The 12,202-nt window shown below is 43.9% G+C and overlaps 1 protein-coding gene across 1 annotated transcript in view; it reads right to left on the reverse strand.

Moving 5' to 3' along the window:
- Positions 1-7,816: 7,816 nt before the first annotated feature.
- TBL1Y (transducin beta like 1 Y-linked) overlaps positions 7,817-12,202 on the reverse strand; it is a 77,417-nt gene continuing 73,031 nt past the window's right edge. The window contains 1 exon segment of the mRNA XM_024354835.3: positions 7,817-11,527. Within this exon segment, the coding sequence (XP_024210603.1) occupies positions 11,501-11,527 (27 nt within the window). The 3' untranslated portion in view covers positions 7,817-11,500.

The following is a 12,202-nucleotide window of genomic DNA, read 5'->3' on the forward strand; positions in this document are numbered from 1 at the left end:
GCGCTTGCTACTACCCTTCTTTGTACTCATATCTTAATGAGTGCTCCAAAGTAGTAGTGCTGCATCCCATTGCTGTCAGGCACTTAACATGACTGTACTGACCCATTCCCCATATTGATTGAGCACCCTCTATATACCAGGTGTTATCTGGGGCATCGGGTACAGTCACTATGACACATTCCCTGTCCACTGAGACTCTCCACTGTAGTGGCAGAGACAGAGAATGAAAAACACAAATAATGATATGATATTCCATCCAGATAGTGGGAAGTGCTGTGAAGAAAAATCAGGGACGGTTGGGAGCATGATTTTAGAGAGGTTGTCCCAGAGTCTCCCTGAGCATGAGGTAACATTAGCATTGAGACCCGAATGAAGTGTAGGAGCCACAAGAAAATCAGAAGAGCCTTACAGACAGAAAAATAGAGTTGCAGAGGCCCAGTGGCAGGACCAAGCCTGGAGTGGGAGGGAGAGAAGCAGTGTGCCTAAGGGTGTGAGGAAACAGAGAGGGACTCATAGGAGGTTGTGATTGTCAGCAAGCCCCAAGGGTGGAGGGCTTTGGAGGCTCTTTGGAGGCTTTTTGGAGTCATTTGCCCTGTCTGTGGTTTGAAAGGCCACGGTCCTTCATGTTTTCCACTTCTGTATTCCCCACACACAGCTTGCAACCTGGGATGGAGCAAGTATTCTAGTATATTTGGGGATTGGAAGAATAATTCTGACAGTGGTTTCAAAGGGTCTAACAGAAAGAAGATGTATTGCTGGAATGATGACCAATGCCCAAGATTATTCTTTTGATGGGATTCACATTAGCTCTCACACTGCTGACTGATGCTCACATTTTTTTCCTTTTGTTCTGTATCCTTTTTAAACCATGTCATATTCTGGAAGAACAACATGGGGAAATTGATTAATAAATGAAACAGGAACTAAAGGAAAATGATAATGAAATAGAAAGCCAGCTAGAATTAGCCCCAGATAACTATTTAAAATGGATGGTAGTTTGGCTTTGAGCTTCTTAGCAGGGGAGTAAAGAGAAAAACGTGAACAATTATTAGACTCTTAATTATTTTCTAGAAAATACTGCATGCGAGAGCAAAACCATCCTGAAATCCACACCTGATAAAAATGTCTCATGAAGGAAATGCTGAGCACATTGGGACAAATACATTCCTGTATTTACAAAAACATTATTTGTCACTTTATCATCTTATGTAGGCTCATGATCAGAATGAGCTCAATTTCGCAAAGGGTTACCAGGCATGTAGTACTGTGTATTTAAATGAGGCTGGATGTGTATCCAATTTGGGACTTGAGATGACAGTTTTCCATGAGTAGACGCTGATGGGGAGGAGCTGCTTGCTATAAACATGTGCCATTGCCCATGAAAAGACATTGGGAGGTGGTGTCGTTTTTCACAGTTGTGGTCTCCCTCCCTTCCAGCACTTCCTGGAGTTGAGTGTAGGTAGCCAGCCAACCATAGGGTCCCTGTTGCCTGAGTTACCATCCCTAGTACAAGCTGTACCAGCTGTCACAATAGCGCTCTCTGCTCCTAAATTAGAGAGCACACGTCCTGGGTCTCTAAAACTTTCCTAAACCAACAGTTTTTTTGCCTGCACATCTGTGCCACGATCAGCCATTAACTGGCCTAGAAAATTCTGTAGGACTTGTTTCATCTATTGTAATGATTTAATAAAATGTAGATGGAAAGATGGTGTAGGTTTTTTTTTCTCATAGATAAAATGAATGCTGCAATTTTGACCAAAGTTGGCACATGAAAAACTCAGTGCAGTCAGTACTGAGAGCATTTTCTGAAGCTGAGGACAAACTGGCAAAGACATGTACACTCACAATTTTTGTTTTTTCCTCTTCAGGTTCTGATGCCAGCACATTTGAAATCCATACTGCAAGTGAATCCTGCAACAAAAATAAGGGTGACCCTGCTTGCCAAACCCACAGAAACCCGTGAAGTGGATGTGCCAAGGGTCCAACCCCCATATTGCTCACTCTTCTATTGTCATTCTTTAGAACTTTGTTCTCACTTTTTCATCACTGCACTGCCAAAGTGTAGCAGCCCCCAGACATTGCCCTCATCACCAGTTACATGTTCTTCTCGAAGAGCTTCTAGGATAAGAGAAATGTTTCATGCACATGCATGTGGTAATGGAAGAGCCCCCTCCGGACCACTCTGCTGCTTCTCTAGCCTATTAGTTGTCACTAGGAAGTTTTCTGAGGCTGGCTATAAAGCTGAGTGCAAGATCCATGTCCTTGGGAAAGTAGTTAAATAAAGTAATTGTGACTGAACTCTCAGCCTCACTTGAATGCTGTCTTAACAACTGTTGTAGCCAAAGAAAATATATGCATAGCTTAATACTAAGGATGAGTTTTGAGAATTGTGTCATTATGTGATATATAATGTTGTATGATACCACACAGTGTACTTACACAAACCTAGATGGCACAGTCTACAGCACAACTAGGCTAGATGGTAGTGCCTATTTCTCCTAGGCTGCAAACCTGACTGTACTGAATGAAACATGTGACTGTACTGAATACTGTCAGCAACTGTAACACAATGGTATTTGTATATCAAAACATAGAAAAAGTGCAGTAAACATGTGTTTTCTAGAGCAGATGCCCTCGACTAAGCTTACTGATGTCGCCAAACAGCAGCAAGGTAGAGAAGCAGCAAGATAAATAGGGAACCAGGGACCCAGTGGAGCAACAGCAAAGCCTGGGCTGCTAACACCCACTAGAGGGCAAAGAAGGGAGAGTGGCTTTCTTTTTTTTGAGACAAGATATTGCTTCATTGCCCAGGCTGGAGTACAGTGGTGAGATCTTGGCTCACTGCAGCTTCTGCTTCCCAGTTTCAAGCTATTCACCTGCCTCAACCTCCCGAGTAGCTGGGACTACAGGCATACACCACTATGTCTGGCTACTTTTTGTATGTTTTGTACAAATGAGTTTTTGCCATGTTGGTCAGGCTGGTCTCCAACTCCTGATCTCAGGTGATGTGCCCACCTTGACCTCCCAAAGTGCTGCGATTACATGCATGAGCCACCTTGCTCAGCTGGGAGTGTATCTTTCATCATGAATTTAGCCTTTTGGTCCCAATGCTGTCCTGAATAACAACATAGTCTAACTGGAACCTGATTAATGCCCAGAAAATTGCCTGTGTTCTCATCTTTCCATCAGTTAAGGAAAGGAACTTCAAAAAGTCCATTAAAAAAATAGAATAAAAATGGAAATAAAAAATAGAAACTTCATTTCTCAACATAAGCTCATCAAGTTCAACACATTATGTAAACGATAGCAGCCATTTAATCCAACCCTAAAGAACTGAAGGTCCTCAGCACTTAACCATGTCAATGCAGTCTTTTCTACACTAACAACTGAAAAAAAAATACAAAAAAGATGCCCCTTAAAGATTAAGAAACAAGAGAAGTCAGAAGGAACCAAATCAGGACTGTACGGTGGATGCCCAATGATTTCCCATGGAAACTTTTGCAAGACTGCCCTTGTTTGATGAGATTAATGAGCAGGAACCTTGTTGTGCTGGAAAAGGACACCCTGGTGAAACTTCTCCTGGGCATTTTTCTGCTAAAGCTTTGACATTCTCAAAACCATTTTCATATAAGCAGATGCTATCATTCTTTGGCCCTCCAGAAAATCAGCAAGGAAAATGCCCTAAGCATGAAAAAAAAAAAAGAAAAGAAAGAAAGAAAACTGTTGTCATGACCTACTGACCACTCTACTTATGCTTTCACTTGGTAGCCATTCCTTTGATTGTGCTTTGCCTTCAGGATTGTATTGATAAAGCTGTGTTTGGTCTCCTGTTACAATTCTTTGTAGAAAGCCCTCAGGATCTTCATCCCACTTGTTTCAAATTTCCACTGAAAGCTTAACTCTTGTCTGCAACTAATGTGGGCACAACAGTTTTGGAACCTGGGTGTAAAGTTTACTCAACTTGGATGTTCCAGTCAGATTGTGTAAGTTGAACCAGTTGAGATGTCTGTGGTGCTAGCTGTTGTTTCTGCTGTTAATCACTGTTCCTCATCAATTAGGGCATGAACAAGAATTTGTTTCTTACAAATTGATGTGCATGGTCTGCCACTGCAGGCTTCATCTTCAATATCATCATTCCTTCTTAAAACAAGTTATCCATTTGTAAACTGCTTATCTCTTTGGGACACTGTGCTCATAAACTTTTTATAAAACATCAATGGGCGGGGCGCAGTGGCTCATGCCTGTAATCCCAGCACTTTGGGAGGCCGAGGCGGGCGGATCACGAGGTCAGGAGATTGAGACCATCCTGGCTAACATGGTGAAACCCCGTCTCTACTAAAAATACAAAAAATTAGCCGGGCGTGGTAGCGGGCGCCTGTAGTCCCAGCTACTCGGGAGGCTGAGGCAGGAGAATGGCGTGAACCCGGGAGGCGGAGCTTGCAGTGAGCCGAGATCGCGCCACTGCACTCCACTCCAGCCTGGGCAACAGAGCGAGACTCCGTCTCAAAAAAAAAAAAAAAAAAAAAAAAAAAATCAATGATTTCACAATTCTTCCCCCCAGACTTCACCATAAATTTGATGTTATTGTTTCAATTTTAACAAAATGTTGCTCTGCTTTAATCAAACTGATGTCTCACACTTTATAGTGCTTCAAACTAGATACTATTCAAACATGTTGTAACAAGTTAGCATGAGCTTATTTTGATGAAAAAAGTGTTGTGAAATCCACTGCTTTTTCATAATACGTATTTTTTGAACTTTTTGAAGTTCCCTTGTGTGTATGTATAGTATTATTGTTTTACATTTTACAAAAATGTTGCAATATGCATGGGGATTATAAACCACCAGTAGGTATACAGAAAAGCAAGACAGAATATTTTCTCAGGATACTGCAGACAGCTCTGCCATGTGACACCTCCCTTTGTATCAGGAATATCGAGCGCAGGAAGGTTCTTCATGTGTACTTCTGGAGTCACAGGGTTGCAGATGGATTCTGAGCACACTATAAGGTAGTGCCTGCCCAGGGCTGCCCCGACTCTCTCCATAACTGTTCCTTCACCCTCCTAAGGGTCAGCCTGGGCTAGACTTCACACACCTTGACCAAAAGTATCAAGGAAATGTGAACACGTTTTAGATTTTCTAGGGAAATGTGCATCCTTCATCTCAGTAGGGGCATTCTGTCTCCACTCCCCTGAGCTCCCAACATCAGAAGGCCTTCCTCTATTTGGGGATATCTTCCTACCTGATGAGGCACAGCCCTACCCCCCAGTTCAAAAGCAAAGAGGCTTTTATAGCCTCCCTTGCAGCTAGAGCAAGGCATGTGACCTGGCAGAGCCAATTAGGCACCTCTCTCAAGTTACCAGCTCACATCCAAGGGAATGAGCTGCAGAAAAGCACTTCTGGAGAGGCCATGGCAGTAGGCAAGCCCAATCTGGGAGGCAGCATTGAGTGTGCCTCCAGAGCCAGTCCAGCCTTCAGGGTGTGGGCAACACCCACTGCCATATCTGTGATCTTCATGAGCCCAGTGTTGCAGCCTGCTTTTGGCAGTTCTTGTCTGTGTGCCCTCTGAGCCTCATTCTCGAATTTCTCAAAGCTTGCCAGTATCAGGCCCATTTATTCCTTTGGGCTTACATTAGCCAGAGTCGGATTTTGAAGCTCTCCAACAAGAATGCTGATAACCGATTATTCAGCCAAGATGATGACTCCCAGTTGAGACACCAAGCATTACCAGCTGATACTCATGCATGTGGCTTTGACCTGATGAGCACAGCTAAGTGAAAGGGTGACTGGATGCCTTGTCAAGGTGACTTGACAGGAACTGGGCCAAGCCTACGTACGGGGGATGGAAAAATGATCATCAGGATGTGTATTAGGGCAACACAGGAAATGAGGAGACAATTGGGCAAACACATGAAAAGATGAGATGATGGCCAGTCTTGGTTCTGAGTGACTTCCCTATAAGACTGTTTGCTGCAGAGAATTTGGCTTGTTTTGTTATTACTGTTTTGAAGATGGCAAGTGCTCAAGTCACGTTTTGAAGATGGCAGGTGCTCGAGTACCTTGGGGGTGCTACAGGAATGACGGAGTGGAGAGAAAGTAATGGTGATGATTGCAGGAAAGTTCTTGAAGAGGTATGAGGGAACTGGAATGTACAGCAAGAAGTGTAGGTTGGCCTGTGAGAAGGAGGTGACAACAGAGGTGTAGCTTGGAGTGAAGATGACTGTTCCATCAGAGGGATTGTATTTGATTTTAGTTTACTGCCTAGTTTATCTGCCTCAACATAAAAAAAGTGTTTTGCTTTGTTTGGCAGGATCTCACTCTGTCACTTAGGATTAAGGAAAGTGGTGGTCTTGTCATGGGTCACTGCAGGCAGCCTCAACCTCCTGGGCTTAATGATCCTCTCACCTCAGCCTCCCAAGCTGCTGAGATCACAGGCACTCGACACCATGCCTGAGTAATTTTTTTTGTAGAGATGTGGTCTCACTATGTTGCCTAGGCTAAAAAACTTTCTTATAGTCTACTCATTTCACCCCATTTCAAAGTGAGATTATCATCATCATCATGTGCAGATATTGCTACAGAAGAGAGCATACTCCCACCTGTTTACTTCCTGCAGAGTGTCTCTAAATAAGTATCTTTTTCATGAGGATATAACTATTCCTAACAAAAGCCCCGTTCTACAGAGAATTCACCTCACATTCTACCTGAAGGTTGCTCCTATAAATATCCTTCATTTCTGTCCCTGCTGTTCCCTCTCTCTGTTCTCCGGAAGGGAATGATAACCTCTTTTTGCTTTGCTTAACATGCCTTGGATGAGACACTCCAGAGACAAAGAACCCAGACTGGAAAGAGTGTTTGTTAAGCAAACTATTTGTTTCTTAGCTACCTATGACCTGGAAGCCCCCTCCCTGCTTCACCTGTGCTTCAAGTTGTCCCACCTTTTCTGGACTGAACCACTGTTCATCTTACACATGTTGGTTGATGTCTCATGTCTCCCTAGAATGTATAAAACCAAAGTGTGCTCTGATGACCTTGGACAAATGTTATCAGGACCTCCTGAGGCTGCCACAGGCATGCATCCTCAACCTTGGCAAAATAAACTTTCTGAATTAACTGAGACTGAGGCCTGTCTCAGATATGCGGGTTCTCAGATCTTTCCCAGGGAACCACCCATAAAAGCCTCTGCACCCCCAGCCATTTGCTTTGTCCTTGTGTGGAACAAGCAAAATTAGAGGGAAATGACTGACTGACTCACCTGCACAGTGAAACCTTAGAGTAAGCCATGTCTTCACCTCCTAGAATCTACTGCCTCCTTCATAGAATGCAGATGGCAATCAATATCCATTAATTAATTACATTATATAACAGCCACCTATTAAACTGGCATAAACAGAGACATGCACAGAGCAAATGTCAGTAAATGTTTGCCACATATTGGTCTGCACTGTGCAGAAGTCCATGCCGTAAGTTGCCCCATCCTGTAACTTTAGGTTCTTCAAATAACTCATGGCTAATTTGGGAACCCAACCAACCATCCCGCTGAGAGAACATTCATTTGCTTTAACTTTTCCCAATAGGTAGCCTAAATAAAATAGTGAAAAGGAAACACACTAAAAAGCCTACCTTTCAGCCAGAGGCTGCTGTCAACACCACATCACTGCATTCCGCCCCCTGCTCTCTATCTCCCACAGCAATCCTGGATAGAGGTATGCAAAGTATTTCCTTCTGGAGAAAATACAGAACTCTGTCTTCATTCACTGGTGTCAACATGGGCCTAAGAGCTCCAGAGGGAGAGGAAGAAAGCACACCCACCAAGTTCTTCGGTATCAAAATAGAGCAATTTATTCATGATGCCAAATATGATCTGTTGATTCTGTCTTGAAACAAATGAGCTACAGCACACAAGGTGATTTTCTTTTCCCAAAGGGTGTAAGGGTGAGATGGTGGGGGGAGTGAAATGGGTTGATGTCATCTGAACAGAATCTGAAAAATGTGGACAGAGAACATGTCCGGCTGTATATCTGACACACAATGCACAACTTCACTGATTGCCAGAATGAACATTTCTGCATTTGACAAGAAATATAAGATTGGTTTTTGTTAAATGATGGAAAAAAAGGTTAACAAACAGAAAATGAGTAACAAGCAGACCCTTACATTTGACAAAGTGCACTTCACTTGGCTCCATGACCTATTTCTTAAGAAGACAAAAGTCATGTCCTACATTGTCATGAGGGGTCAGAGGGTTTCAGCCTGTAATGTCCTACCCTTTTGGTCCCCCTTGGACAAGGTGTGTCATGTCTGCCTTCAAGGTCAAATTTGGTCTCTATGACTTAGGCATTCCTCACTGTGTTTTAAGAGCTGTAAACAACATTGAACAATAGCATTCCGCTCAGGCCATTCCTTGGTTACAGGGATGGCTCTACTAACATTCGAGCAGCACACAGGGTGAGGAGTGATGTGCAAACACTGGAGGCTCTGGAAACAGCTGTCCATGGTGTTGTTCTGATGAGAACTGGGGTAGATGTGGAAGATGCTAGCTGCATTCTCACGCTTGGTCCTGCATGCAGCCACAGGAAGGACCTCTCTGGCCTCAGGCTAGAGAAGCCAGTGATGGAGCCTGGGGTCCAAGGCCTCCCAAACCAGGCTTCTACCTAACAATTCATCCAGACTAAAGCCAATCCTTGGAAGAGACCCTGGCTACTGACCTTCATGTGAAGATTGTCTAGTGAATCGCTTGCAACACATCCCACCATTACTATCGCAGAGTTGTTTCTGGTTTGTCAAGCCTAAGTCATGTCCTGATGACAGGCTGACCTCTGACAGCTGATGCTCTGCAGAGATGGATGTATTTTTATTTGGGAGGCATAAAGACGGTGTCATTTGGTCCTTGACAAATCATACCCTAACCCCAATGAGTCCCCAGGAGGGGAAATCATCACCTCATCTGTGGATACTAGCTCCTTCAAAGATGGGTGTTGTGAAACCACTACATCACTGTGGCCTGCTTTGCTAACTGTTTTGGAAATACAGCCCAAATAAGATACTCACCTCGGAACCAGATATTTTGGTCTTCTAAGGCTTGAATAATTCACATATCCAAGCAAAGGCCAATCAATGATCTAGAATGATCAACAGACTCTGGCTTTTGTAGGGGTTGTGGTGAATTCCAAGTTCCATAGGAAGCCCTGGCCCTTCCCTGATGTCTGATTTTTGGCTCTGCAGATGGACACCACCCTCACAATAACACCCTGTCTCACTCCTGGAACACACACAGCAGACTGCAACACTGCCAGTGAAGCAGCAGCCCCCACAGGCCAGGCTAACTTCCTCAGCCCTTCTTCTGCCCATAGGAAAAACAAATGGGAGAAGAGGCCTTTGTCTTTGATACCTTTTCCCCCTTGCTAATTAAAAAAATAAGTCAGTGTTGGGTTATGACAATAAGAGGACAAATGTCACCTGATACAATGAAATGAAGCCCTTCAAGGAACACCATTTTTAATTTTCTTTAAAAAAAAGTACGAAGATTCATTAAAAAAAAAAAAAAAATATATATATATATATGTCCTAATCTTGATGAGAGAAAGAAATTATAAAGACGGCAGAAAGTGTTAGTGTCGTTCTAAGTCAATATTTCCCTTCAAGGACTAAAATCTTCCTTCCACATTCATTTTTGTCATCGTTAGACCAAGTGACATGCAGGAGCCTCTGCAATTACTAGCCAAGCCAGCTCTTGGAGAAATGATCATCACTCATAACATGGCTGTGGCAAAGATGTAGCCAACAGGCCAAATCCAGCCAAGCTGTCAGTTTCTAGGGCTTCTGCAGTACCTTTTTGTTCTGCCAACACTCCCTTGAGGCTAGAGAGCATGTGGTCCTTCACTGCTTTCCTGACAGCTGCCAAAGTATGCACACACTGAAAGATGCAAGGTTCTTCTTCCAACTGGCATGGCTGGGACCTCCCTCACTGGCTACAGAGCAATCTCACTGCTGACCCCTAGGGGTAACCCTTGTCCACCTGGAGTTTTCCGACCACCTTTCCTGAGGCTGAGGGGAAAGCCAGGGAATCCTTCAAGCCCCAACTGTGGCTTCTTCAGTTCTTTTTAAAACATAAATCAAACAAAGCTCTTTCTGTCTGATGGCCATTTTAGGATTTTAAAATCACTTTAACATGAATTTTTTTTTCCTAAAAGTATTCCAGGCTCTTTTCTCTTATAAGTCATTCTTTTTCTTCTGTTAAAATGTCCCCTGTCCTACCTTCTACATAAAGCACTTATTATGCACCAGTGTGTCCTTGACACCTAAGATCTGAAGCAACCATGAGAAAGGTACAGAGGGAAGGAGGGAAGGGGGAGAGAGGAAGGGGGAGAGAGAGATAGCGTGAGAGAGCAAGGGAAGGGCAGGATGGGAGAGGGCAGAAGGGGGAAAGCTGTCCATTGGAGATTTTGTCTTCACGTCCATGTGGCTGCATCTCTTGAGGGTGCACTGAAAAACCAGACCTCATCGAAAGGTGGAAGGGGGGCAGGGAGCAACAGAGGAAAAAGACAGGAAACGCAAAACAGTTTCCATCTCAGATATAAGAAGGCCCCAGATGACAGAATTCCAACTGATAGAAAAACCAGCCAACAAAGAAGATGCTGGAAAACAGAAGTGTTGGGATTACAAACTTGCACATCTTATTGGTATACAAACTGGTCTTTGCACATCCTTTGGGAGAGCAATGGCGCTGTCCAGATTGTTAAGGAAAACAAACCAGAAAACACCCCAAGGAAGAGGGCTGGTGTTGTTGTTGTTTTTTTTTAATTCCCTGTTTGATCAGAAGCATTTGCTTCTCTTTTTTTGGCACAACTTTTAAAATTTCTTTCTGACCAGCCATCACAGAGCCTCTTCCATCACCTCGAGCTGCTGACTTGCTGCTTCCTGGGCTAAATGTCCTCGGTGGAAACCATTCTCTCCCCGTTTAATAGGACTGTTCATTTGCTTCTGTTTTTGTTTGCTTTTTAAAACTTCTTGAGGCCAGGCATGGTGGCTCACACCTGTAATCCCACATTTTGGCAGGCCAAGGCAGGTGGATCACCTGAGGTCAGGAGTTCGAGACCAGCCTAACCAACATGGTAAAACCCCGTCTCTACTAAAAATACAAAATTAGCTGGGCGTCATGTCCGCAAGCCTGTAATCCCAGCTACTTGGGAGGCTGAGGCAGGAGAATCACTTGAACCCAAGAGGCAGAAGATGCACTGAGCCAAGATCACACCACTGCACTCTAGTCTGGGCAACAAGAGCAAAACTCCAACTCAAAAAAAAACAACAAACTTCTTGATAAAGATTATGAAAAAATATACACTCCTGTGGCCTGGGAGAAGTTGGTTTCAGAATATACTGTAACACAAGTCAAGTTCACAAATTTTGGAGCTGATAGAATTGTGTTTGAACAGAGCTGCAACCCCATGCATTCAAGGCAGGTCATTAGAATTCTTTTCTTTTTTTCTATATTTTGTGTTTACTTTCGCAGATCCAGAACACACACCTGGAAGGAAAGACAAAGTACTTGTCATCTTCAGAAATAACCCAAAGATGCCTTTAGAGTGAGAGGTCGGCAAACTACGGCCCTCATGCCCAGTCTAGGTCTCCACCAATTTTTGTGAGTAAAGTTTCATTGGAACATCATTATGAAGGATCAGAGAAGCTCTCATAACAGACTGGCATATGCACATTGGACCAATCAAACCAAAGCAAACAGCACATAGCAGAAAGGCCAGGTTAAGAACAATTCTAGGAATTAACACAGTGGGAGAGACAATTGGCAGGGGTCCCAAAACAGACACCTGCAACTGTGGGGCAGATGGCAACACAAGCCCAAATACATGATCTCTGATGATATTTGGGGGCTACACTGATGCCTGGACAGTCAGCCAGACTGCTGTTGCCTCAGAGGTAAAGGCAATCTCAAGTCCAGGGGCAAATAAAAAATCCAGATGCCCCATGGGAGAAGAAGAGTGCCCAGGAGACCTGCTGGATGGCCACCAGAGGCCCAGACTTCTCAGCCTCAGCATGGATGAAAACTGGGACTGCCCTGTTCACGGTAGGAGTTTTAGTAGCATCACTGAGCTCTGCCCACAGGATGCCAGTGGCATCCCCAACTAAGCAGTCATGTACCACATAATGACCATTCCATCAACATACCTCACAGAACACAGTAGTC

The sequence above is a fragment of the Pan troglodytes genome, chromosome Y (genome assembly GCF_028858775.2).
Source record: "Pan troglodytes isolate AG18354 chromosome Y, NHGRI_mPanTro3-v2.0_pri, whole genome shotgun sequence".
Classification (NCBI taxonomy): Eukaryota; Metazoa; Chordata; class Mammalia; order Primates; family Hominidae; genus Pan; species Pan troglodytes.